The 24,454-nt window shown below is 42.1% G+C and overlaps 1 protein-coding gene across 1 annotated transcript in view; it reads left to right on the forward strand.

Moving 5' to 3' along the window:
* LOC149184771 (autophagy-related protein 18g-like) overlaps positions 1–20,661 on the forward strand; it is a 45,474-nt gene extending 24,813 nt beyond the window's left edge. Inside the window, exons 7-9 of the mRNA XM_089417698.1 lie at positions 18,755–18,900; positions 19,069–19,833; positions 19,924–20,661. Coding sequence (XP_089273824.1) covers positions 18,755–18,900; positions 19,069–19,833; positions 19,924–19,928 — 916 coding nt within the window. The 3' untranslated portion in view covers positions 19,929–20,661. The remainder of the gene's footprint in view (positions 1–18,754; positions 18,901–19,068; positions 19,834–19,923) is intronic.
* Positions 20,662–24,454: the final 3,793 nt, after the last annotated feature.

The raw sequence follows: 24,454 nt of genomic DNA on the forward strand, positions 1-24,454 counted from the left end.
GATCTACATGCCCAGGGAAATTTTTTATGAACACTACTTTTGAATATAGTGACCACTAAGTTATCTGTGTGGAGACTTCCATTTATCCCTACATTTAGCCAAGTAAGCGTCATCATAGTACTTTTTAGTTCAAAGAAGAGGCCAAGGCATGCAATTGGTCTTTCATTAGCCCCATCGGCTTATAATCATATCCCTTATGTTACCTACAAAATAGAGCCCTTGTCTTCAAAACTTTTTAATTCTTTCGAAGTCTAAGCCCTCCTAAAGTTATCCAACATAAGCACTTATGCATTGCATAGTTGCAACCAGACAAACCAGACAACGAGTGGTTTGAATATGGCAAGGAAGAACTCAACTTGACCTCACCAAGTGTCATCACAAATGATATTTCTGATGCGCATTGTTTTTTAGTGTTGATTGTTTACATGTTTGCCACATAAGCACTAAAATATGACATAGTGGGAGTCGAACTTGGTCATTCTAACCTTTAGAAGTTGTAGCTTGGAAAATGCCAAAATTTCTATGTATTGCTTGTGCATGTTGGTGATTTTTGATAAAAAAATCCATTTCTTTTGCTAGATCACAAAGATGCTTCATCCATGCAACTTTGAGAACAATATTTTCGAAAGCAAGATTAAAACTATAAACCACACATGGGATCCAAAAGCCATGGTTATACTTGCTTTCTATGCTGACATCAATTGTGTTGCATAGCCATGCATTTCTCTATAATGACTTGCATGACATTTGTAGAGTCTGCAATCTCAATTGCTTCTACAGTTCTATTAGCAGTGCATCCGCCACTCTTCTCCTTGTGTAGAACACCAATGGCTTCAAAGGAGATGCAATTTTCAAATTTATCCATGTCTTATTAGCTGTATCAGCCTAGCCATCTACTAACATAATGGAAATCTCACTAGTACTTTAGTTGGAATGCATCTTGTTCCAACATTCTCTTTGCATGGAAATTCTCCTTTTTCCAAGTTTGCCCCCTAGTAACTATTGGGACCTTCATTCACTGCTTTAAGCATGTCTCTCTAATAGAGAAACTAAAATACTTTTTAAGGGAATCCCCCAAACATATTTTATAGTAGGCAACCTATTATCCGTCTCATTTGTCCTTCCAATGTCCAACATTTTTTCAAAGGGTTTGATGCTCAATCTCTTTTTGAGCTTTTTGGGTGATTAAGGGAACTTGATGTCCCTTTCTTGAACTTGTTAGAGTAGGACCATTACTTTTCCATTGCTCCTTTGCTGATTATGCCTTGTCAAGTTTTTGAAAGTTTGGCATATCCGTTGGGATGCAAGCCTTAAAAAACTTGATTCCATTGTTAAGACATTTGAGAAAATGGGCTTTAACCTGGATAGATGACCTAGTGAAATTACGTTCTACTTGTGTTGTCTTCCTTTCCTACTTCTTTTTCATACTTCTAGATACATGAATTAATGAGATATTTCTTCACCATTGCCATTCCAACCACTTCTCCCGCCATGAGTTCCATGCTGAGAGCCTCTCTAAGTTGATGAAAGTGAAGCCATATGGGAAGAAGTATAGGAGAATGAATTGAGAAGCACAGTGGTAAATTCTGGTTTTGACTGTTGTCCCTCTTGCAAAAAACACTAAAGCCTTTCATCCACAAGTAATAAACTCTTCTACAACTACTTGTAACATGAGAACATGAAAGGAACACTCAAATTTGCCAAGTTTTCCCTTTTGTTTGTTGGCTTATCTTCAAACCTATTACTCTGCTCCTCAAATTTGGTCTTCTCCAAGGCTCAAGCATGAAAGTGAGGCCATCTCAAGGTTACAAATGCATTATTAAATTGTGTGAGAAAGAAATTAAAAAAATAGGGGGCCTAGACCTCCCCTGTTGGATAATGTTCATTCCTTAAGGGGTTTTGGTCATGTTAGAATTTTGATAAATGCCTCAATTTCCAAGTCTAACCATTTAATGCGGAATCAAATAATTGAATGTTATATAACATGGAATAAACAAATGTTACATTTAATGTAAGAAGTATGATGTTTACGACAATATGTGCACCATTATCAAGATTATCAGGGTTTATTGTCGCTTTGTGGGGCTTCAAACTTCAATTGATATTAGAGTATTGTTGTCTATGTTATGTATGACCTTTGGACATTATGTTGTTTAAGCCCACACACAACTTAATGGATTCATGGCATCAACAACATACTTTCAATAGCTTATACACACAACCTAGACAATATTGCTTTGATGTGATTTGAAGGTTTAAGCCCCACAAAGTCAAATCAAATTTACTCTACTTAGGCATAGGACTCACACCATATGAAGCATTAGTGGAGAGAATATAAAACAACCTCAATGCTTGAATTCAATGATAAATTTCTCTCATATTCTAATGGAGTTGTATTTGTTGTTTTATATGCTACAATGTAACTTCCATTTACCAACAATGGAACTATTAACGAAACTTGTTTTTTTCTACTTCTTAAGCCTTATCATTAGATATGTTGTGTTATAAATCTTGTGCTTAATGTGGACATATATTCTTAGACATCATACTTCTTAATTAAATGTGACACATTTATTCGTTACTATTTATTGCATTCAATTAGTTGACTTCCACATCAAACTTTTAGGGCTTGAAGCATTTATCAACATTCCAAAACATGACCATGAACCCTTTTCTTTGAGGGAATGAACATCATCCAACAGGGTAGGCCTAGGCCCACCTTTTTAAAATTATTTTCCTCTATGTACAGAAGCATTTGTAACCCCATTACAACGCCATTATCCACTTTCATGCTTGGAGGAGAGTACATTTGGAGAGAAAAAATACATGCGAAGGGCATGCTTGGTTCCTTTTATGTTGCAGGGGGTTGTCAAAGCGTCATTGATTGTGGGTAAGAGTGTTCAGTGTGTTTTGCAAGAGGAACTAGACTCAAATTTTCATTTCATTCTGTAGTGGTCTCCTTGTTCTCTTATTCTTCTTGTGTTGTTATCATTTTCTTAGAGAAGTTGTTGCTATGGAACTCGTGGTGGGAGGAGTGGCAGAAGCAAAGGAGATGGTGAAGAAAATATCAATTGGAATTTGCTTTGTAGTATCACAATATATAAGTTGTGATGCCATCAACCCCATGAAGTCCTTTTGTAGGCCATAAAATTCCAACCAATGATATTTTATCTACTATCAAGTCTAGCCCATGGTAGTTTCTTGGCTCCTTCCTGTCCTTTGGATCCTTGTTTGTTAGCTTAGCCTAGGCCACATAATCACAATGCAACATTGTATAGGTTGATGTCACACTGGTCATTGGTAATCCCATCACGCTATGTGCATCCTCAAACATAATGGTCTTTTGCCTTTGAGGGAGTATGAACATATGGGACACGTCATTCCAAAGATCAATAACCCATTGGCAAAGGTTTTGATCAAGCTCGTGCAACTTGGTTTGCATGGCCTTGTATATGACACTCTTGTGTAGAATCCACCTATCCTCAACTGATAATTCGAAATTGTCTCTCTTAATTGGCTATTGACACATGTTGCTATTGTGGCTGCGTTCTCTCTATTGACCTTTGCACATCATAGGTTCGATTGTTAGTCTTGTGTTTTCTAAGTTTTGTTAAAATTTAGAAATCTTTTGTAAAACAATGTATTGTTTCTTTTACTTATGTTAATGATGCTTTCCTTTGTTGAAATGTAACTCATTATTACTATAACACAATTATAAGCACATGCTTTCTCCCTTGTTTCGTTGCCAAAAGAATTGCTCATGGTGATCATTATAATGCTTTTGTATATTTGGTATTATCATCATTGTAACTCGTGGTTTGTTACATGCAAAGATTGTATTGTAAGTAATGAACTTGTGTGGCCCCTTTGCTTCCTTGGTCAATGTCGTTGTCAATTTTGGGGTTTCGAATCCATATTTTGTGATGTTTTTCACAAGGATCCCCTTTGGTACAAATTTTGTATCGACAGATGGATGAAGTGAGAAGAAATATGATGCCCTAGATTTCTCGATAAAAAATACGGGGCATTAGGGATATATGTAAAAAAGCGTGGAAAAAGTGTGGAAAATTGACATGATTGTGGGGGGATGAGACTTTTTGTGGTGTTGGCTTAGTGGGGCCTGCCCAGGTTCAGAAGTGATTTAGCCAAGCAAATTTCGGTACCACTGACCCTTTCGGCAACAGTCCGCGGAGCGCAGACGGAGGTCTCACTCGAAGTAGTATGGGAGGGTGCTAGAACCAGGTTTCCGCACCCTGGGGATGTCTGTTATGAGGTGATTGGTACGCGGTCTAACCTTCGCACTTACTGCGCTACACGCACCTGCGGGCACCCCGTGCCCTGCGATACTGTCTTCGTGTAGTTCTAGCTGCAGCGCGACCCGTGTTATTTACCCAATTCTTCCTTAATTAGGCTTCGTTCGCTGATTACTTAGATTGTTTTCATATATAAGCATTCATACAAGTATTATCAATTGCACGTAGTAAGTAAACAAAGTAAAAGTAATGCATAACATCAAAATACAGATTCAAGAACAGATGCACAGAGTAAACTTCTCTTTATTAACTTTCGATCTCAATTATAGACGCGACTCCGCTCTGCGCACTCAGCGGTAGACTCTACTAGGCCTTTGTGCACTCTTCCTACTACTACGACCCAGTACACTTCAGATTCCACTCTAACCTCAAACCATGCCTTCGCTATTCTATCTATCATTGAATTGCCTCTCTTTACACTTAGAGCCTCGCTCTATCTATACAATCCCATGGTTCGCGGACCATGGGTAGGTCGACACCACTTTACATTAAATTACAATACAATGCTTAGGGCAGACAACCCTATCACTCAATCACTTCGCGCTCTGCGCTCGCAATTCGCAAAGTCTTACACCATCTTTGACCAAAACTTGGGCTTTGAGCCCCAAAACTTGCTGCGGGGGATCCCATGCCCAACAGGCCCCCAACACAATCATCGTGACTTGTCTCGAGTCACTCTGCTGGTGCGGCGATCTTGGCACAGAGCCCCTCCAACTGTGCCTGTGCTGTGCGAAGGTCCACAGCGCACTGTTCTGCCGTCTACTGGATCTGCTCTACTCTTTCTGCCAAATGCTCGCTGTCAGGGGCAGATCCCTGACTTACGACATGCATCACCTTCATCTTTGCGAGCTTTCCTTCGATATTGGCAGTGATGAGGAAGGCCTCATCAATCCAAGGCTGGACGTGCGCTTTAAGTACTGCCTCTTTCTGTCGCGCGGCATCCACTTGTTCCTTCAATGCCTTCGCTTGCCGTAGCTTTGCTAGCTGTTGGGTCAGGACAACTGTCTGCGTCGTCCCACGCACACTGTCATACGGTACTTGAACCTCCCGCGCCTCTGTTTCTAGGCGCTGTGTGGTGGGGTCCTCCTGTAAGGAAGTGAGGACCCCGAAGGATTCTTCCAAACATAGTAGTACAGTTCTGCATTGCCTGTCCTATTTCCTCCAACACTTTTTGGATAGCGCCAACGCGCTGTTTGCTAACTTCTGGGGGCGTGGATGACTATGCCTTCAATTGCAGTTCGGCAATCTGAAGGTTGAGGTCCAGTTGTATCCTCGTTGCTTCCTTCTCTGCCTCGTGAAATCCACTGGCCAATTTGTGAATTCGCAATTTCTAGCTCTAGAGCTTGGCGACATGCTTCCTGTACTATTTGCTCCAGCTGTTGATTTTGTGCCAGCTATTTATCGCGTTGTAGACTAAGCTGCTCGATGTTGATTCGCTGTTCGCTGATCATTTGTACTGCGCGTCCTTCCCTAGCGCGAAGTTCTGCTTTCGCTCTGTCCTATAGCTGGTATAATGTATCCTGCAGAAGGGCAACCAAGTTTAGGCCAAGTCCCTTGATCCGGCCCACTGCAGCTCTGTCCTCCGTGTTGTCCACTACCAATGCTCCTTCCGACAGCACGATGGTGTTAGCCATTTTGGCCGCAGTAACTGCTCCGTTACCGATGTACCTGTAGCACCGTAGGTGGCTACTGTTACCTCCTGTGGGGGCCGCACCTGGAGTTGCTGCAGCTGCGCCCTGAGGGCCCCCAACACATTCTGCTGCTCCATCATCGCTTCTTGGAGTGCTTCCTTGGTGACCTCACGAACTGTGTTGCCGATGTCATAGAGGTCACCCTTTTTCAGTGTAATAGGTTCACCGTCCAGTTTGGAAGCCTTGGTCTTCTTCTGTGGGCTTGCTCGTTTCGTATCGCGCACCCGTTTTAGTTGTGTAGATGTCGTGCTTGGGTCTGCGCCTTCCACTGTGTCCTCTGTTCCCTGCCCCGTGGTCAAATTCGGGCCTCCTTCCTCCCGCGTCGTGGTGGCCCCTGTTGCCTGTGCTATTGCTGCTTTTTTGGCGTCCTTGGTCTGCTCTGCGGCGGCCTTCGCTGCCTCACGACCTCGCGAATTGTGTTGCCAATGTCATAGAGGTCACACTTTGTCAGTGTAATAGGTTCACTGTCCAGTTTGGAAGCCTTGGTCTTCTTCTGTGGGCTTGCTCGTTCCGTACCGCGCAACCGTTTCAGTTGTGTAGATGTTGTGCTTGGGTCCGCGCCTTCCGCTGTGTCCTCTGTTCCCTGTCCCGTGGTCAAGTTCGGGCCTCCTTCCTCCTGCGTCGTGGTGGCCCCTGTTGCCTGTGCTATTGCTGCTTTTTCGGTGCCCGTGGTCTGCTCTGCGGCGGCCTTCGCTGCCTTGCGGAAAACTCTTACCTCCTCGGTCAACTGCGCGTTGCGCTTTTGCTGAGCCAGCAGCGTGGTGGCATCCTTCTGTTTTTGTACCATTGTCTTATCGCGTGTTGCCAGATCCGAGGCACACCACTCGGGTGGCCATGAGTTGAGCACAGCGGAAATGGCATCATTAATCGCGATGAAAGGAAGTTTGGTCTAGTTCTGCGTCGGATCTTTACGCGCCTTAATATACACATTGTGCATATCCGCCTTGAAGTCTGCAAAGCTCCGTAGACTGTCATACACTGTGGGGGATAGGCATGGCCTTTTGTTGATCCACATCCAGACGCTCGCCTCCATGAGCACCCAGAAGATCTTGGTCTCGTGGATCCTCGTGGCGTCCTTCGTCGCCCAGAGCGACGTGTATTTTGCCGCCTCTGGCAAGTCTTGTTCAAGAGGAGGGAACTGACTGTCCTTAGGCAGTTCCTCGGTCACCAATAAGATAGACAAGAGCAACCATGCGTAGTGGAAGGTCTTGCACTACAGCTGAGCTTCTTTGCAGTTGGTTAGGAATTCTTCACAAAGGAACTCGGCCCAGTTGAATTGGACCCCTCTGCGCATTGTTTGGCCAACGCGACGATCGTCGCTAGTGCCTCGTTGCGGCGACATTTTCTCATCACCTTCTCGGCCAGTAGCTGGGTGGCTACACACACCCCTTTGTCTTGAATGATACTAATTACGTAGCCTCTCTGCTTCTTTTCCAACTTGTATTTCTTCTTCATGGCCTCTGCGAGCGCCAAATATTTGCTTTTGCTAGCTATTTCTGTGGGGTCTCTTCCCTTATAGGGAAGTCGAGAAATCCTGTGAATAAGCTCCGCCGTGATGGGAATAGGCTCCTCCAACCACAAGTACCCATCGTGTACCAGGCAAAGCAGCTTCCTGATGACAAAGATCATAATCGGTGTGCGGTGAAAATGCGGAATCCATAGTAGGTGGAGTAGCCCGGCCTTCTCCACACCGCGCAACCATTTTTGTGGTTCTAGCATTGTAACAGACCCCTCCTTGCTCTGTTTCATGAGTTTGCTAGTCTCCAAATGTGGGAACTTTTCGCTGTCCGCGAGGTCTCAATCTTCATCGTGGGCACGCGGCCCAGAACCGAACCTTCAAACATAATTCCATCTAGGAGGAGCGGGGTTTGGAGTGTGCTTTTAGTGGCATCCAAATCCTTGGGTACTTTTGCTTTCCCTTTCTGCGGAGGGACATACTCGGGCAGTTTTGCTGTAGCGCACACCAGTTGGATGTCTTCTTCCATTTCTTCATCCGCCTCTATCTCCTCTACGAAAGCCTGGAGGTCCTCCTCCTCATCATCTGTCTCAAGATTAACAGTCTTGCCCTTGTCTTCCATAGAAAGTTTACCAAACTGCAGATTTCACGGGACATGCGGATTGGTCCCATTGCTTGTGGATCCGTCTTGGGCCTCGGCATCCGGGGTGATTTTGGAATTTTCGGTGCATCCCCCACTTGCAGCGTAGGGCTCTGCACGACTTCCTCGGCGGTACTTTCGACAAAACCCACACCTCTCCTAGTAGTTGTCATCTTGTTCGAGCTGTCTGTAGTTGTTCGCGACTTTGGAGGCTCAAACACCGCTTGGCGCTCAACACTGTGGGCTCTTTGTAACAGCTCAAATCTCAAACAAACAAGTGTTGTCTCGTGGCCAGCCTTGGTAGTTTTATAGCATCTTTTGAATTTGAATTTGACCGTTCCCCCCATTTCTAAGTCATTAATGCATTCTTGGCGGCAGATCGTCCCAAATCTAGTTCTAACTTTGTGTCTTAATTGCTCGCCGCCCGCTCCTCTTTGTCTTAAATTGGATATCTTGTCATGAACAGTGACACCAACGGTCACTTCCCAGCCTACCTGCGTGGCAGCGTAGCCCCCTCTACGCGGGCGCGACCCTTGTGACATGCCGATCCTGCGCGCAACCTCTTTATCGCGCAGCTCCCCCACAGACTCTTTTATAGTCTCGCGCTCTCTTTCAACTGCTTGGAGCACTGAGACTGTGCTCCCTATGGCTAGTCAGGTGGTCGCACCACCTGTGCGAGACTTCAATTCACCTTCCAGCCTAGTCCGTGGGCATTCCTCAATTATCCTCGCGACAGTCAGCGTCGCGCGTTCTCCCTTATGCGGTGCGCTCCCCTAGTTACTTTGTTTGGTAAGGTGCAGTCGCAGCCATGGTAGCAGAGTCACAAATTCTCGGTGACAATCTTCTAATGCAGTAGTATGGCTGTCCGTATCTTGTCTTGTCATTCTTAGTTTGTTGACGAGACATGCTTGCGCGATCTCGTTTTCCAGTTTTTTGATCTCCGCGTCCATTAACATGCTTTTCTTCCTCAGGCGTACCCGATCTTCTTCGAGTTCGCAAAGCTTAAGGTTCCCTCGCCGAATGGCTTCCTGAATCTGCATATGTTCGCCCTCGCGTAGCTGCATAATTCCTTCGTCCTAGGCCTCGCGTACTGTCCCAACTGTGGGAGCTATTGCGTGAGGATTCCTTTCCTCCAAAACTATGGTCTCAACTCTGCTCCTCAGCTTTGGAATCATCTCCGCGCTCAAGTTTTTGCACATGGCCCTATAGGCCCATCGAATCGTTGGCACGCGTAGGTCCCAATTAGTTCTTCTCGCCTGGTGAACCCTGTTCAGGACTCCGCATACCTTATTGAATGCTTCCATGTGGACCGTTTGTGGTGTGCGTCGCCTTTCCTGCTACTGTGTCCGGTTCCAATTTTCGATCCTGAGTTTTGTGTGTGCTTGTGTGGGCTGCACCGCACATGTCTGTACCCATCGAGACAGGTGGGCGCGCAAGTTGCTCCATCCTTGCTGATCGACTCTTGTTCGAAGCTGGGGGCTTCCAAACCATAGTTGCATCATCCTTCTACATCTGCGCCAGTCCTCAAAATTTCCTTGATGTGTACCCCACCATCGTGTGGGTGTTGCGCGCAGTGCCCACTTCAACGCATCGAACCGCTGCTGTTCTGGTACTGCGCTTTCAAATTTGCTCAGGAATTCATCCACCGCTGTCAATCCATCATATGTCGGCAGCTCCCTTGCCTCCGTTGTCACGCAACGCAGTGATCTAACCATCATGTTGCAATTCAGCGTTGTCACTTCGTGCAACCGATTCTGCCATCGCTCTACTTCTTCGTCTGAATCCGAAGTGCAGGAGCTTTCGTGCTCCACATCCTTCCATCTGCAGTCGGATTCACCCAATCCCGGTTTCGCGCAGTTATTTTGTAAATACAATTGAGATCATCGTCGCGCACCGGTTCAATGTAGCGCTCCTTTGGCTGGGTCCAGTGGGACTACTACGCGTAGTGACTTTTTCTCGAAGATCATTTTACGCTTCTTGAGGTTGATGAATTCGTTCATATTAGTGGTCCAGTCTATTCCTAACAACGCGGGATATGGATTGCTGTCATCAACCATTTCTATTACTTCAAAATCCGCCTGCGCGCTCACGCCTTCAATATCAACTATTACCCCTTGCAACCTTCCCATGGGTAAAATCTTCTGTTGGTTCGCCATTCGTAATTGAATAGGGGACCATTGTAACGCGTGCCTACCTATGCGTTCCCATGTTTGCTTCGGTAATACATTCGCGTCCGAACTCAGATCTAGAATTCCCTGATCCATTTCATACTCACCAATTTGTGCAGTCAACCTCACTTCCCATCTAGTGCGCAATGCATGCTTCCCCAATTTCCGGACTACGTGCAGTTCTCCTGACCTCGCACACCTAGTGATCAGGTCTTGTAGTCTCTTAACTGCCTTGCTGTCGCGCAACAGCTTCATGCATGCCTCTAGAAAGTTAGTGAGCATTGAAGGATCCATTCGTGGCTCTAGTTGATCCTTACTATCTGAAGTGGAGGCCTTTGCGAAGCTCTTCTTAGGTTCCATGAATGTCTCCTTTGCGTGTTCTAAGTCAAACTTTGGTTCCTTTCCAGGAGCCTTGTGAACCCACGTACTTTCCTCTGGCTGCTTCCCCGTATCTTCTCCCGTGGCCGTACCGCTTCTGAGCATCATGTTTACATTCGGGTCCTCTTTGCGCGGCTCAGACCTCATCATTTGTATATTCTAAGTTGGGGGAGGTTGGAATACCCCTTTTTCGCGCATCCTTGTGATCAACGTAGGACAGTTTATTGTTTCATGATCAAACTGAGCACAATACGAACATGATATCCTTGTCGGGTTGGTACAATCGCAGGCATAGTGCCCTGGTCCTCCACAATTGTAACAAATTAATTGTCCGCGGCCCCTTCCTGGTCCCATTCCCCCTCATCCTCGACCTAGCCCTTGAAATCCAGCGCGCGCCATCCCTGCATCTGGGTCGAGGGCTCGCGTTTCGGTTTGCATCCTATAGGCAGGGGTCTGATCCATCATTAGCTCGTAACTGCGGCAAGTGCGCTCATCGTGGCCTATCGACTTGCAGAAATTACAAAACAATTGCTGGGGTGTCTGTGTATACTTCTGCAACAAATGACAATTGTCCGTTGTGTGTTTCCCTCCTATCTGACAGATCGCGCACCATAAAGCGGGTGTCGTGCTTGGCCCTGTTTGTGCCTCCTGTCTCAACGGCATTGGCCCTCCTGTTGCCAAGTAGTTCGCGAACACTGGACAATGATCTTTGTCATGGCCTTTGCCTTTACATTTTATGCACCATACTTCCTTGCGCGCCTCTGGTCGGGGTGCCCTATCCTGCTTCAAACTTTGCATTTCCAAACACAGATTCTGTAGCTGCGCGTGGATTTGTTGAACTCCCAACCTAGGGTCTTGTATTGGGGTCTCATGTAATCTCATTGCCATTTCCAACGCTTCGGCCTGGGTGGAAAGTTTCTGTTGTGACAGCACTGTCCTCAAGTGTGGTGCCAGAGATGCTACAAACCATGCACGATGTTGTCCATCTGTCAACGTCATATTGGCTTCGCGGATTGTACTCTTCAGCTGTTGATCCAGATCCTAGGGAGTCTCGCCTGGGAGCATCGCGATTTCTTTAAACCTGATGATTGATTGTGTTTCTGACTTTGGCCTACTAAATTCCCTGTTTAGTGCGTTCTGGATCTCTGCTATCCCTGCGTTTGGGTGGTCGTTAGAGTGCTTGATGTACCATGTTAATGCGCGATCCTGCAGCGCGCTCACCAATGTAGCCTTCTTAATATTGTCGTCCATGACACCTTGTGCTTCCCATACTGCTCTTACCACAAACCAGAATTGGTCCAGATCCTCATTCCCTACCCCTCTGAATACTGGTAGTTTGATCGTGCTCGCCATACTGTACTGTGGAGGTGGTGGAGGTGGAGTGGGTGGAAATGGAGGTGAGGGAGGTGGAGTGGGTGGAGATGGAGGTGAGGGAGGTGAAGTGGGTGGCGGTGGTAACTGCGGAATACGCTGCCTTATCAAACTGACCGCGCTCCTTGGAGAGACCTTAACGAACTCCTCGCTCTCTCGCGAGGGTGAAATCAAGGAACTGTTTTCTAATTCTTTGCTACTTTTGTAGATCTTTCCGCTCCGCGTAGTCCCAAACATTAATGCATTCGCATGATCTTTTTTTCACACAATAGTATCTTAATCCAAGTATTTAAAGATTTAATATACTTACCTCGCGGTCCTTTGAGAAAGCGTCGCTTTGCCTCGCTGTAGCTCATGGTCGTGTCTACCGCAAACTCAGTGATAAATCCCCCTATTATTCGGTTGAGCCAATGGTCCACAACTCACGCGATCTTATCTTCTGATGCTTCTAGTTTGCGCACTAATTCCGGAGTCCACACTATTGGTTTGTCGAGCCTACACCTTCCCTGGCAGTCGGCTAGCTTCGCGATCCACTCGTACAACCCAGAAGGAAAGGATGCAAAGAAAATCTCATGGATTTCTGTATACACGTAGCGCTCCAACCACTTTTCCTTAGATACTTGCGGAGTTCCGTTTTCCTGTGTCGCGAACTCGTGAATCTTCTTGTCCAACCTTTTTCGTTGGGTTCAAGTGGCACGACATCAGACATCCCTTATGCAAATTCCGGTCCTGGCATCGAAACCATTTGTTGGCTTAGTGGGGCTTGAACCAGGTTCAAAAGTGATTTAGCCAAGCAAACCCCGGTACTACTGGCCCTTTTGGCAACAGTCCGCGGAGCGCGCACTGAGGTCTCACCCGAAGTAGTATGGGAGGGTGCTAGAACCAGGTTTCCGCACCTTGGGGATGTTTGATATGAGGTGATTGGTACACGGTCCAACCTTTGCACTTACTGCGCTACGCGCATTTGCGGGCACCTCGCGCCCTGCGATACTGTCTTCGCGCAGTTCTAGCCGCAGCGTGACCCATGTTATTTACCCAAGTCTTCCTTAATTAGCATCCGTTAGCTGATTACTTAGATTGTTTTCATATATAAGCATTCATACAAGTATTATCAATTGCGCGTAGTAAGTAAACAAAGTAAAAGTAATGCATAACATCAAAATATAGATTCAAGAACAGATGCACAGAGTAAACTTCTCTTTATTAACTTTCAATCTCAATTACAGACCCGACTCCGCCCTGCACTCAGCTGCAGGGGTCCGTGCACTCAACTGCGGACTCTACTAGGCCTCTGTGCACTCAGCTGCAGAGCCTCTTCTTACTACTACGACACAATACACTTCAGATTCCACTCTAACCTCGAACCATGCCTTTGCTATTCTATCTATCATTGACTTGCCTCTCTTTACTCTTTGAGCCTCGCTCTATTTATACAATCCCATGGTCCGCGGACCATGGGTAGGCTGACATCACTTTACATTAAATTACAATACAATGCTTAGGGCGGACAACCCTATGACTCGATTGTACACTTCGCGCTCCGCGCCTGTAATTCGCAGAGTCTTACACCATCTTTGACCAAAACTGGAGCTTTGAGCCCCAAAACCTGCTGCGGGGGATCGCATGCCCAACATGTGGCTTGACATTTGTGGTGTCCTCATCTTGGTCTTTGGTTGTTTGCTTCTTCTGCAAGTGTCTTCTTCCCTCTTTAGTTGACCATAAATGCTAAATATTATTTTACTTTTTACATTTCCTTGCCATTTTATTGGGTGACCTTTTGCATTTTTTGGGATCTTCATTGACATAACACATAAAAAATGTGTAGTGTGACACCTTAGGGCTTGTCAACACCTTATTGCATCCATGCTATAAGTTTTGCCCCCTTTTGGTCCCCATTATGACTTTTTGGGTTCTCATTCGTATTAGGTCCTTGATAACATCACAACCATCCCATCTCCCTTAAAAGAAAGCCCCTTGCTTTATTTATCCTACCAATTGCATCCACACTTTTGTTTTACTTATCTTTTGCTTGTCTTAATAATTTGCTCCACTTGACTAAGGAGGTCGTTGAAGCCTCTTTGGCTCATCTCCCTCTCTTTTGTCTTCTTCCTTTGCCTTTGTCGCCTTTCTCTTGTAGACAAATTACAAACCTTCTTAGATTTCCTTTAGACCCATAGGATTTGTTCCTTGGTTGTTGCTCATATACCTTGATTTGGCCCATCATAACCTTGTCTCACCATCTTTAGTTTTGTTAGCCTAACCGCCTACCCTTGTTTCATGTTGTCTTGTGAAATTGTCTTGGTCAGACTACCTTTAGTCCCATTAGATCCATTACTTGATGCTAATGCTCACTATCTAGACCTCGTCTATCATAAACTCCCAAACGTACGGCAAGTGTTTCAAAAGAGCTAAAATTCTGTTGAATCTCAAGTAGTGGTGATCCCAATGGCGATTAGCCATGTGTAATGTTTCACAAGTTTCAAAAATAAATGTCAAGATTTGTTTTTTGTTAAACTTAACACACACACACACACACACACACACATATATTTTGGCTATGTGTTCATGGACCCCAGAGATCGACAATCACTATGTCCACATAATATTTGTAGTGGGCAGATTCACTCGAAGGGATCACTTCCTGTTGCCTCAACCACGGAGCCTGACCTCGAGTGTCGAGAGAATTGAACTCACAACCTCTCAATAGCAAAGGTGCTTTAATGATGGGGACTCGACCAATTGAGCTAACCCTCGGTGATATATATACATATATATATTATCAAGTTCAAGTCAAATATGAAGTGATATATATATATATATATATATATTAATTATCAAAGTTCGAGTCAAATATGCAGTGATTTTTTTTTTTTTTTGCATTTATTTTTTGTGAATATATGAAGTTATAATGAATTCTCTTAATTGTCTTTATTGAACTTGTGAATTTTATCTTCAATTTTATTGTACTATGGAACCTTTTTTTATTTTCACTGGCCTCAAATTCGAGCACGAACATGAACCAAGGGACTTAGCACCCAATAACATAAGTTGAGCTTTGTCTTCTATATCCCTACCCTACAAATGCTAGTTAGTTGTTAGGGTTAACACCTTGGTTGTTCCTTGCTTAATCCCATGTGATCCGTTCCTTGACCACTAGTTACTGACTTTGCTCTCATGAACCTTTTCCTTTGATATCATTGTTTATTCCACATTAGCCTCCTCCCTTGTGCTGTTAGGAACTTTGTGATATGTTAATTGCTTAGGATTTTTTTTTTGGGCTTTTGATTAGATATGTGAGTTGTCCCCCAACCTAGTGTGAGCCTTGATTTTCTTACCATTGGTTACTTCTAAGGTCAAGTGAGTGTATGGGAAATAAATCCATTCATTTAATCTCTTGTTGAAGTGAATTTTGGGACAGGTTGTGTACATAGGCTTATCATTGAAACACATGGTGGGAGTTAGGGAAACCCAAGGCCTTTAACAAGTGCTTAGACTTTTAAGTCATATTTGGTACTTGATTGGTAGTGTTGACTTGTTCTCTTTTTCTCGCTTACGCTTGTGTTCATGGCCCAATCTGTCTCTTGCTCCATTGTACACATCCCTGGAGAACTTAATAATGAAGTTAATGAACTACTCTGAGCTATTGTAGATGTGTACCTTCTAGATAGTGGACTCATCATCTCTTAGGGTTTCTTCACTAATGCCACTCTACAACATGTCTCCTACGCTTCTAGTTAAGTGCAAGTATGAATCATTCTCTCTTTCACTCACTTTTCATCTGTTATATGTTTTGAAGGGGGTTTCAGCCTATTTTTCGGTCTAATTTGTCTAGAATCTGGCAAGGATTTGTTGGAATCACAAGTTTAAGTTGTGACTCTCCATAATCTGAGTGCTCCAGGTGCTTTTTAGGGTACTAAATCCATATGCAGTCAAAAACTGATTTTAAACAACAAAGATCAAGATTTCACTAAAAATAATAGCCGGATTACAGCCAAAAACTCCAAAACATATAATGTTTAGACGACATTAAGTGTTTCTTTGCATGACCAAGTAGTAGATAGGATCATTTGCCCTCATAGTAATGTTTAATCTTTTGCTTTCTTGCTTCTTCTATCATGTTGGAGTTTTGTTTCATCAATTTGCTTGCGTTATTGTGTGATCGAGTAATTCTTCCTTTTTCTCGTTTGTCTTCATTGTATTGTTTTCTTGGTTTGCCTTCATGAATTCATACAACACGTGGCACATGCATAGTGCAACCCCACGTCACCGTAAGAGTGAGTGGGTTGGTGTGTTGCTTGGAAATTCGAGTTTTATGTCATGGCAATTTCCTCCTTATTTGAGGGCATTATGACCTCCTTCCTATTCCATATGGGCAACATTGCAATGTTCTCACTCTTTGTTTTATGTGTCTGCACGTTGGTCATGTTTCCTCTCTTTTACATTAGCTTGTATATTGTGATTTTTGTTGTTGCCACCCTTTTTTCAGTTTTGATTGTGATGCTTCATCTGCGTGATTTCTTTCTAGGATTCTGTTTTGTTTCTTGTCAAGTTGCAGCTCCTATGCTTTGCTAGATCATTCCTCTTGGCAAAGGGGCATGTTACAGCAAAATCTAGCACCTAGTGCAAACCCTCACTAGGTGACCTAGACAATGTGCAACACACAGGAGTGTCATCATTGTCACCTTAGCAACTAATCCCCTCTCTTTAGTGAAGGACACAATCCAACACAAAGGAGGCTTATTTGTTGGGGCTTAGGGATCAGGCAACCCAAGGATTTGAAGTTAAGTGCCCTCCTAAGGATCCTACAATGTAAATCCATTAGGTGAAGGTATAGCAAATTAGAGTTTGAGGTGGATGGAGTATATTCTGGATTTGCGTTTAAGGTGGGTCAATCTAAAGGCTAGGGTTGGCCTAAAGAGTGTCAAATAGGTTACTTGAACAAACCAATCAAGAAAAACTCAGGGCTGCTATAAACTAGGGTTTTGAACCAGCAAATTGCAGCAAAACAATAGTCTATAACAACAACAAATTTAGCAGTGAAAATAGTGATTAAACTATGACAAATAAAGGCTAAATTAGAGAGTAAACTAAAGACAAATTTACCACAAAGTTTGACTGTTTTTTGGTAAGCTTGGCAGGACTACATCTTCATCATGTCCAATATATCACCCCGATTGGGGGGGGGAATTGAACCGGTGACTTCACATCAAGGAGTATCTTAATAGAGAACCCAATCACCGTTTATCCAAGACCTCGTGGACCACAAAGTTTGACTGTTAATAAAACATATAATGACAAATAAAACTTGATGTCAGCCCTAGAAAATGGAAGAACAATGCGTGAAAAACTTCACTTTAGCTTCTCTAAAAGCACTTTTAAACAATATCTAACCCTAGGGCATGGGTAGATGGGTAGAGATGTGTACTGTATCATCTGGGAGATCCTTGTCACAAACTGTTACTCCCCAAGCTCTTCCAACCCTTGAAGACACAATTTCCTGTATGATAGCCATTGCATGTTGAGTTCTATATCAGATCTAGCCAAATATAAGTAGTCCCATTGAATAGGTCAAAGAGCTCTTCTGAGGTCATTGCGTTCAACTAAGAAGAAGATTCCACAAAGTCTTCAAGGAATCCCCAATATAGACCAAAGAAGGAAATAGCTTTGGCTCTTCCAAAAATATGCAGTGTATTGTTTTTTGTATTAAGGGCAGCACAAGCCTTAGCAAAAAATGCAGCCCCAGAGAAATATCTTCGCAAAAAATGCAGTCCCAGAGAAATATATATGAAAATCCTAGTTATGTACTGTAAGTTACTAGCTAATAGTTTTTGGATCATATAGCTAAAGTGAGCCATAAAGAAGGGTTAAAATTGTAGGAAACCCTAGGAAATGATCAAGAAACTCTAATTCCACCACCCTTATGGTAGTGTTTCCAAAGAATAATCCCCTGATCACTTGTAGAATAAAAAACAGATCTGAGGTTGATCCAAGAAAGCCCTAGATTCATACCGTAAGATATGATGCCACTAGCTAATATTTTTTTCGATCATATGGCTGAAATGAGCTGTGAAGAAGGGTTAAAACTTAAAAATTTAGTAAACCATAGGACAATGGCTTTAGACAATAATCTCTGGATCACTTGTAGAGGAAAAACAGATTAGACAATGGGGCCGCTTCATGTATTAGGACCTTTAAAGGGAATGCAATCTTAAATGGGCTTGCCTTGAATGATATAGAGTTGATTCTCATCCCTATATGTCGGTATGTCTTTTCTAAATAACTGGTCTCTAGTTTTGTCATGGAATGATATCACCTTAGTCCCATGTGAACCTTTAGCCATCTGGCCCTCCACACTAAAATTTAAATTTATATTAAATATGAAGTTTTTGCATCTGAAATCTTGGAGATATGACCTGTACATTTTATCATTAGTTACGAAATAGCTTTTGTAAATTACTAAGTGGTATCAACTCTTTGCCTGCAAACAAGACAATAATGCCATTGAATACTTTTTGTTCGTGAATGTATAGCCACCTGAAGTTAAAATTCTGCAAAGCAGAGGTGATGATATTGGATGCTTTTTTATTCATGAACGTAATGTATATATCAGAGATAGAGGAGAAGAGTGCAATTTCCTTCCTACTAGCTATAATTGGAATATTTGTTATGGATGTTTAGTCTCAAATTATGGTCCTATAAGCTTTTAGACGTTCTGATTTATTGTTTGTTTCTTGCAGAAATATTGTGCCTGACAGGTTTCCAGATACTCCAAATTTGCAAATCAATCAGCTTAGACACTGCACAGAAGATGAAATTCTTGGAATTGATGCAGACTGTGCCAAAATAGATCACTCAAGCAGTGGTTCTGAAAGCCACATCTCTGGTGGGCAAACAATAGTCTTAGTCTTCAATGTAGTCTTTTATGCTCTTCAAGTTTGAAAATTTACCTTTTTGGGATAATTTATATAAATATTTTAGCGTTATCCTCACCAAATTTCACTTTTAGTTGGTACTGAAGCTACATTTCTCATGTTACTTGATGTTTTCACAGATTTGTTAGTACAGACAAGGGACCTGCAAAACTTAAATTCACAACGTGCTTTTGAACATCATATTCATGGTCCAGCATCAAAAGAAAGTGAAGACATATTTGGGTCTTCAAGGAGCTTAAAGCTCATTAATCACTTCTCTAATGGAAGTTTATCGTCTCAACTGACAAAATATCCCACCGTTGAATCACCACATCTGACAAATTATCCCATGATTGAATCACCACACCTGACAAATTATCCCACGATTGAATCACCACATGTTGATATCCCTAGAGGGGGCCGAGGTGATTCTTGCAAAGCACAAGCATTGGAAGGCTTCAATGTCACGGATGGTGACCCAAAAATTCTTTCAATGCATGGTTATGGCTTTGGAAAGCAAGATTCAATCAAATGTGATTCGGATGAGTCAGGAGTTACTTATGAAGAACGTGTAAGTGGCCTGGTGAGTCAAGAAGCCACAAATGGTAGTCAGACATTGTGTTCTGATGACAATTCTGATTCCTTTGGGTCAAATCCTTGGGATGGAGGTGCAGAAGGTGAAACCGTTTCGCCTTCCTCAGTGCTGCAGAGTACAAGTATCTCAAAACAGCACTTGCATGAAATTAATATGCTCCAAGGCAATCTTAAATTTCAATTGCAAGATGAATATGTAACTGTTAAAGATGCAAAGACTACAGATTCCCACAACAAAGATTGTATATCTACCGGTGGTGAAAATGTGGATGATGCTCTGGAAGGAGCCCTGTTCCCTTTATGCGAGGAAGGTATGGATTTTCTTTGAAGTTTATGCCTGGTTGATTCTTTGCTTTCTAAGAATTAAAATCTAAATTGACTGTGTTGGATTTTTTGAACAGAGTGAGCACCTGGTCAAGGAAAACATTGCCAGTGTGTATTACCTATAGCAAGCAAGTGTATTTCAAAATTTAGAGTGCAGGTTATTCCCGGGTGGAAAACACTATATTCAGCATCCTATATCCTGACACCCCTGGTGTAAATTGAACTAAGGGAAATAACTCTTACATTTGTATGTCCTATTGCTTCCAAAGAACACTCTCCAGATCATTTATTAATTTCATGAATGAGGCTGAGAAATTTGGGTCTCTAACATTGTTTTATGGAGCTTTTCTTTCTTGGAGACTGTCAACTTGGACCAACTCATCCTGACATCTTTACCAGCATGTATGAGAAACTTGTTCATTTTTTGGAGTGGTCAGAAATATGGCAGTGTGATGTATCATGCTTTGGTATCATAACCTATAGATACCTGCCATCCTGCAATCTCTGCTTGAAAGAAAGATTTAATGCTTAGTGAGTAGCTTCAGTCAGTAACGGAGAATAAGGTGGACTGCCCACATGATGATTTCAGGTTCACATTTATTACCTTACTGCATTGCCTATTGGATAATGGGGTGCTTTTGTGGACTGCAGTGCCCATTGGTTAATGGGATGCATTTGCTCATCGACATCCTCGTAGTATTGTGCATATGTTGTAAAGAACTCATTTTTATGGTTGTAATTGGTTGGTAGTCAGTAGAAATGATCAAGGATCCATTCTTTCTCAAAAAATAAAAGAAATCCATTCGTTCTGGCTTTGGGTTTGTTATGAGCCAAAGGCGAAACACCATTTGATGTGTTTATTCTCCATCAATATCATTTCATCAACATTATTGTTATGAACCTCTGTTGGATATATTGTTACCACTGACTTATTTTCGGTGCATTTTATTATGTTCCAATATATTTCAATATTTGTTCATAAAAAGGCATCGCAATTGCAACGATGAGATCTCTCCGATATATGCATATGTGAATCAGCCAAGTTCCATTATATTTCAATATTTGTTCATAAAAAGACATCACAATTGCTATGATGAGATCCCCCCGATGTATGCATATGTGAATCAGCCAAGTAAACAAGCAATCATTGTTTAATGTCCAGGAACAGATGGTTTCCTGTGTATATCCAGGGCTATCAATTAAAAATAATTTCTACCATCATACTTTTCCAGTTTCAGTTGTATACTACCAATTTTTTGTTGATTTAAATTATTCGTTTGATTTTTATCACTATGGTGGTTATAATTTTCCTTGGCTGTAAAGGCACTCTTAAGGCATGCAGAAAAATCATGGGCATCGTCTCTTTAAATTCATCTTGGTCATTCAACTTTAGTAAAATGAATGAGAAAACAAACTGAAAAGCAAATTCAGAAACCATAGAGAGATCAGACTTGTTAGATCGAAAACAAACGCAAAGGCATGGAAAGCATAGAAGCACGTATGTTCTGCAGCACTTTAGTTTGGGGATGGTGTTGGTGGCACTCAAGGGATGGATTCTATTCCTGACCTAGCATTGTGTTTGCTTCTATACTAGAGAAGCACACAGTTCTGATACTAGAGGGGGCATTGGTAGTTATGGTGCCCTCTGCGCCTTTTCTTTGCCCTAGATCTTCTATTAGATCTCAACCTATTGAGAGGTAGATATTGATATTACAAGTGGCATTCCCTCGGTGGTGCCCTAGGAGTCAGTCGTTCAAACTCCATTACATATTTTCTTACTTTGATTTGAGGTTTGCATTCAAAATGACAATAATTGAATAATGTAATGACTGTTGGCATATGATGATTGATAGGAGACCATTGAATGTCAATTCCTGTCGTTTAAGAAGAAAAAAGCAGTTATACAGCATCTTGTTACTTTGAAGAGAAGGTTGCGGACCAAGCCTGCTATCTCTTAACTGTATTGTCCTCCAATTGATACTAGGCATCGCTTATTGTGCGTGACATATCATGTAGGCTACATGTAGGTCGCTTAGGTGGCTGAATGCTTATCATGGCCAGTTAGACCTGATAGTAGGTCCATGTTGAATTAAGTGCGAATAATGCTTTTTTGGGCTCAATACGTGCCATCCAATTTCTGTGGAACACTTCTCTACAAAGTGGGCTGTAAAAAAGTTTTGCCAAATAGCCTCTCTTTAAGATAGCCCCGACTGTCCACACCCACTGTTGCTTTTAAACCTAGTTTGTTTAATAATAAAATGTCACACCAGCATGTACACCCACTGTTCTTGGGTGCGTTTGGTACTCGTGGATGCTGTGGAATGTCTCTGTTTGACATTGGGGACATTTCCCTGTATGTGTTGGCTGATGTCATCTGTTGCTGTCGAGGGATATCCTTATCATACTGGGCGCACCTAGGCATTCACCATTTTCATAATTTCTTTGACTTCAAGAAAAAACAGGAATTTCTCCGTTTTACTAAACCCACCAAGGAAAAACCCTCTAGATCTTTCTACAAATAAAATTAAAGAGACTCTCATCCCGTCTTACAAAAACAGAATTGAAAAACACACTAAAGTTGGAGGACTAAGTTTAATTTAAAAGCATTGATCTTTTACTAGTAACTTAGAATACCTGAATTTCATCGGAGGAGACACTGGGAGAGATGTTAGCATTAGTTAAAACTTGGCAAATCGTGGGAGACATTTGCTTATAGTTTTTGTTTATAGATTCGATGTATTTACGTTTTCACAATAATAAAAGATCAATGATCAATTATATGGTATACATTGCATGCCTAAACTATTTCAAATAATCTATTTGGCATTTTCACATAATCTAGATTTCTAAACAATGATTTCTATATCTTATGTCATTCACATTCCCTTAACCCATGGAAATTAGATTAAAAAAAATGATTTTTATGTTTTGAATTTTTGAGTGTCTTCCCTATTCCCTTGTCATTTCAAAATTGGAGGGTAGAAAAATTGGAGGGTAGAATTTGGTGCCTTGGTCTATCCTAAAACTCGAGATAACACAATATAATATATCATAGATTAAATTCATAACCCTCTATGCGTCTCCTCTATGTCAAATTGGCAAATTTAACTTGGCTTTATCTAATTAAATTATTTTCTTTGGGTCGAACCCTATACCTTGGTCTATCTATTCTAGAACTTGGGATAACATAGTTGATTAAATCCATTGGGATAACATAGTTGATTAAATCCATTGGTATATCTATTCTAGAACTTGGGATAACATAGTTGATTAAATCCATAACATTTTATTTTATTTTTCCTTGAAAAATACATACATAGGAAATTCCCTCATACTAAGAATATTACACAATGTAAAGCAAGCTGCATAAACTATTCTATGCTGAGCCAATAGGGACATTGAGTGAGGCCCACATATGCATAGGTAGCCAACCCAGAGATCTGATCTTGATACCTCTCGCTTGTTATTCACAACTCTCAACGTCTTGAGCTAGCCCATTAGACTATATCCATAACCATTCTATATAACTCCTTTTATGTCGATTAGACAAATTTAGCTTGGCTTTGATATCTATCTTATTAAGTTTACTTATTTTGTTGTGACAATATTTGCAGTAATGGTGGTGTGTCTTGAGATTGGAATGGCATTAAGATTCCCTTTCATTTATTTTGCATGATTTATATAGAGCTCTTCAGGTATAGGTGTACTTGTTTGATTGAAAAAATCCAAATTACATTTGATAAGGAGGCACCATTGAGGTAATAAATTAGGGAGTTTATGTTGAAGGTATATGATGAGGTAGGCCTCCATAGCTCAATACTTAGAGTTCTTTGCAGAACAAGTTATGCTTAATACTAGAAACTTGATCCAGACTTATGCAGGGACGAAATAAAATTTAAATATAAACATAAACACAAAGATGCAACATAAATAATTTTTCATTTCATTAATATTAAGGAATTGAAAGATGTTTATATACAAAATGAAAATAAATTAGCTCGGGCGATGGTAGCTTATTTCTAAGAAGAGATGTGGAGGTTACATACCTCTGAACTGTGTTACAATGAAGCTCAAGGGTCTTTTTATTATTGAACAACAAAGGGAAACCCTAAACAACCAAATCCTTAACACTAAGAGATGGAAGACCAAGAGTTTGTGGGTCTCGTTGGGGTTAGTTGGACAACCAAATTCTCAGAGTCGTAATTTGGTTATATGTCCTCCATTTGGCACGTATGGTACCTTGTTAGAAATGTTTTTTCGAGTACTACAACATTTGCGGCAGGCCCTTGCCCACGACTATGGGCCTGCTGCGGACTTCAAAAAATCACCGTTTAGTGGGGGTCAAACAACTTCAAAAGTCCAGAACCCAGAAAATTGTTAAAAATAGTAAATTGTGCTATAATCAAGGAATCTGATGAAATTAGCTGGAGGTCCAGGTAGAATAGGTGGGTGGGCACCAATATCCACTTGGATCAGTCTTCCCCCCTTAGAAAGCAATGATTCCCATTGCATGCAGACCCTCCATGAGGTGAATAAATTTTTGTTGAATGTGGTCCCTTGCGAGCCACTTGCCTTGGTGAAGGAGTTGGCTTGCTTTGACAATTTGAT

This window comes from Pinus tabuliformis, chromosome 3_2, assembly GCF_031772625.1.
Source record: "Pinus tabuliformis cultivar Carrire ecotype Pingquan chromosome 3_2, CPIR1, whole genome shotgun sequence".
Lineage (NCBI taxonomy): Eukaryota > Viridiplantae > Streptophyta > Pinopsida > Pinales > Pinaceae > Pinus > Pinus tabuliformis.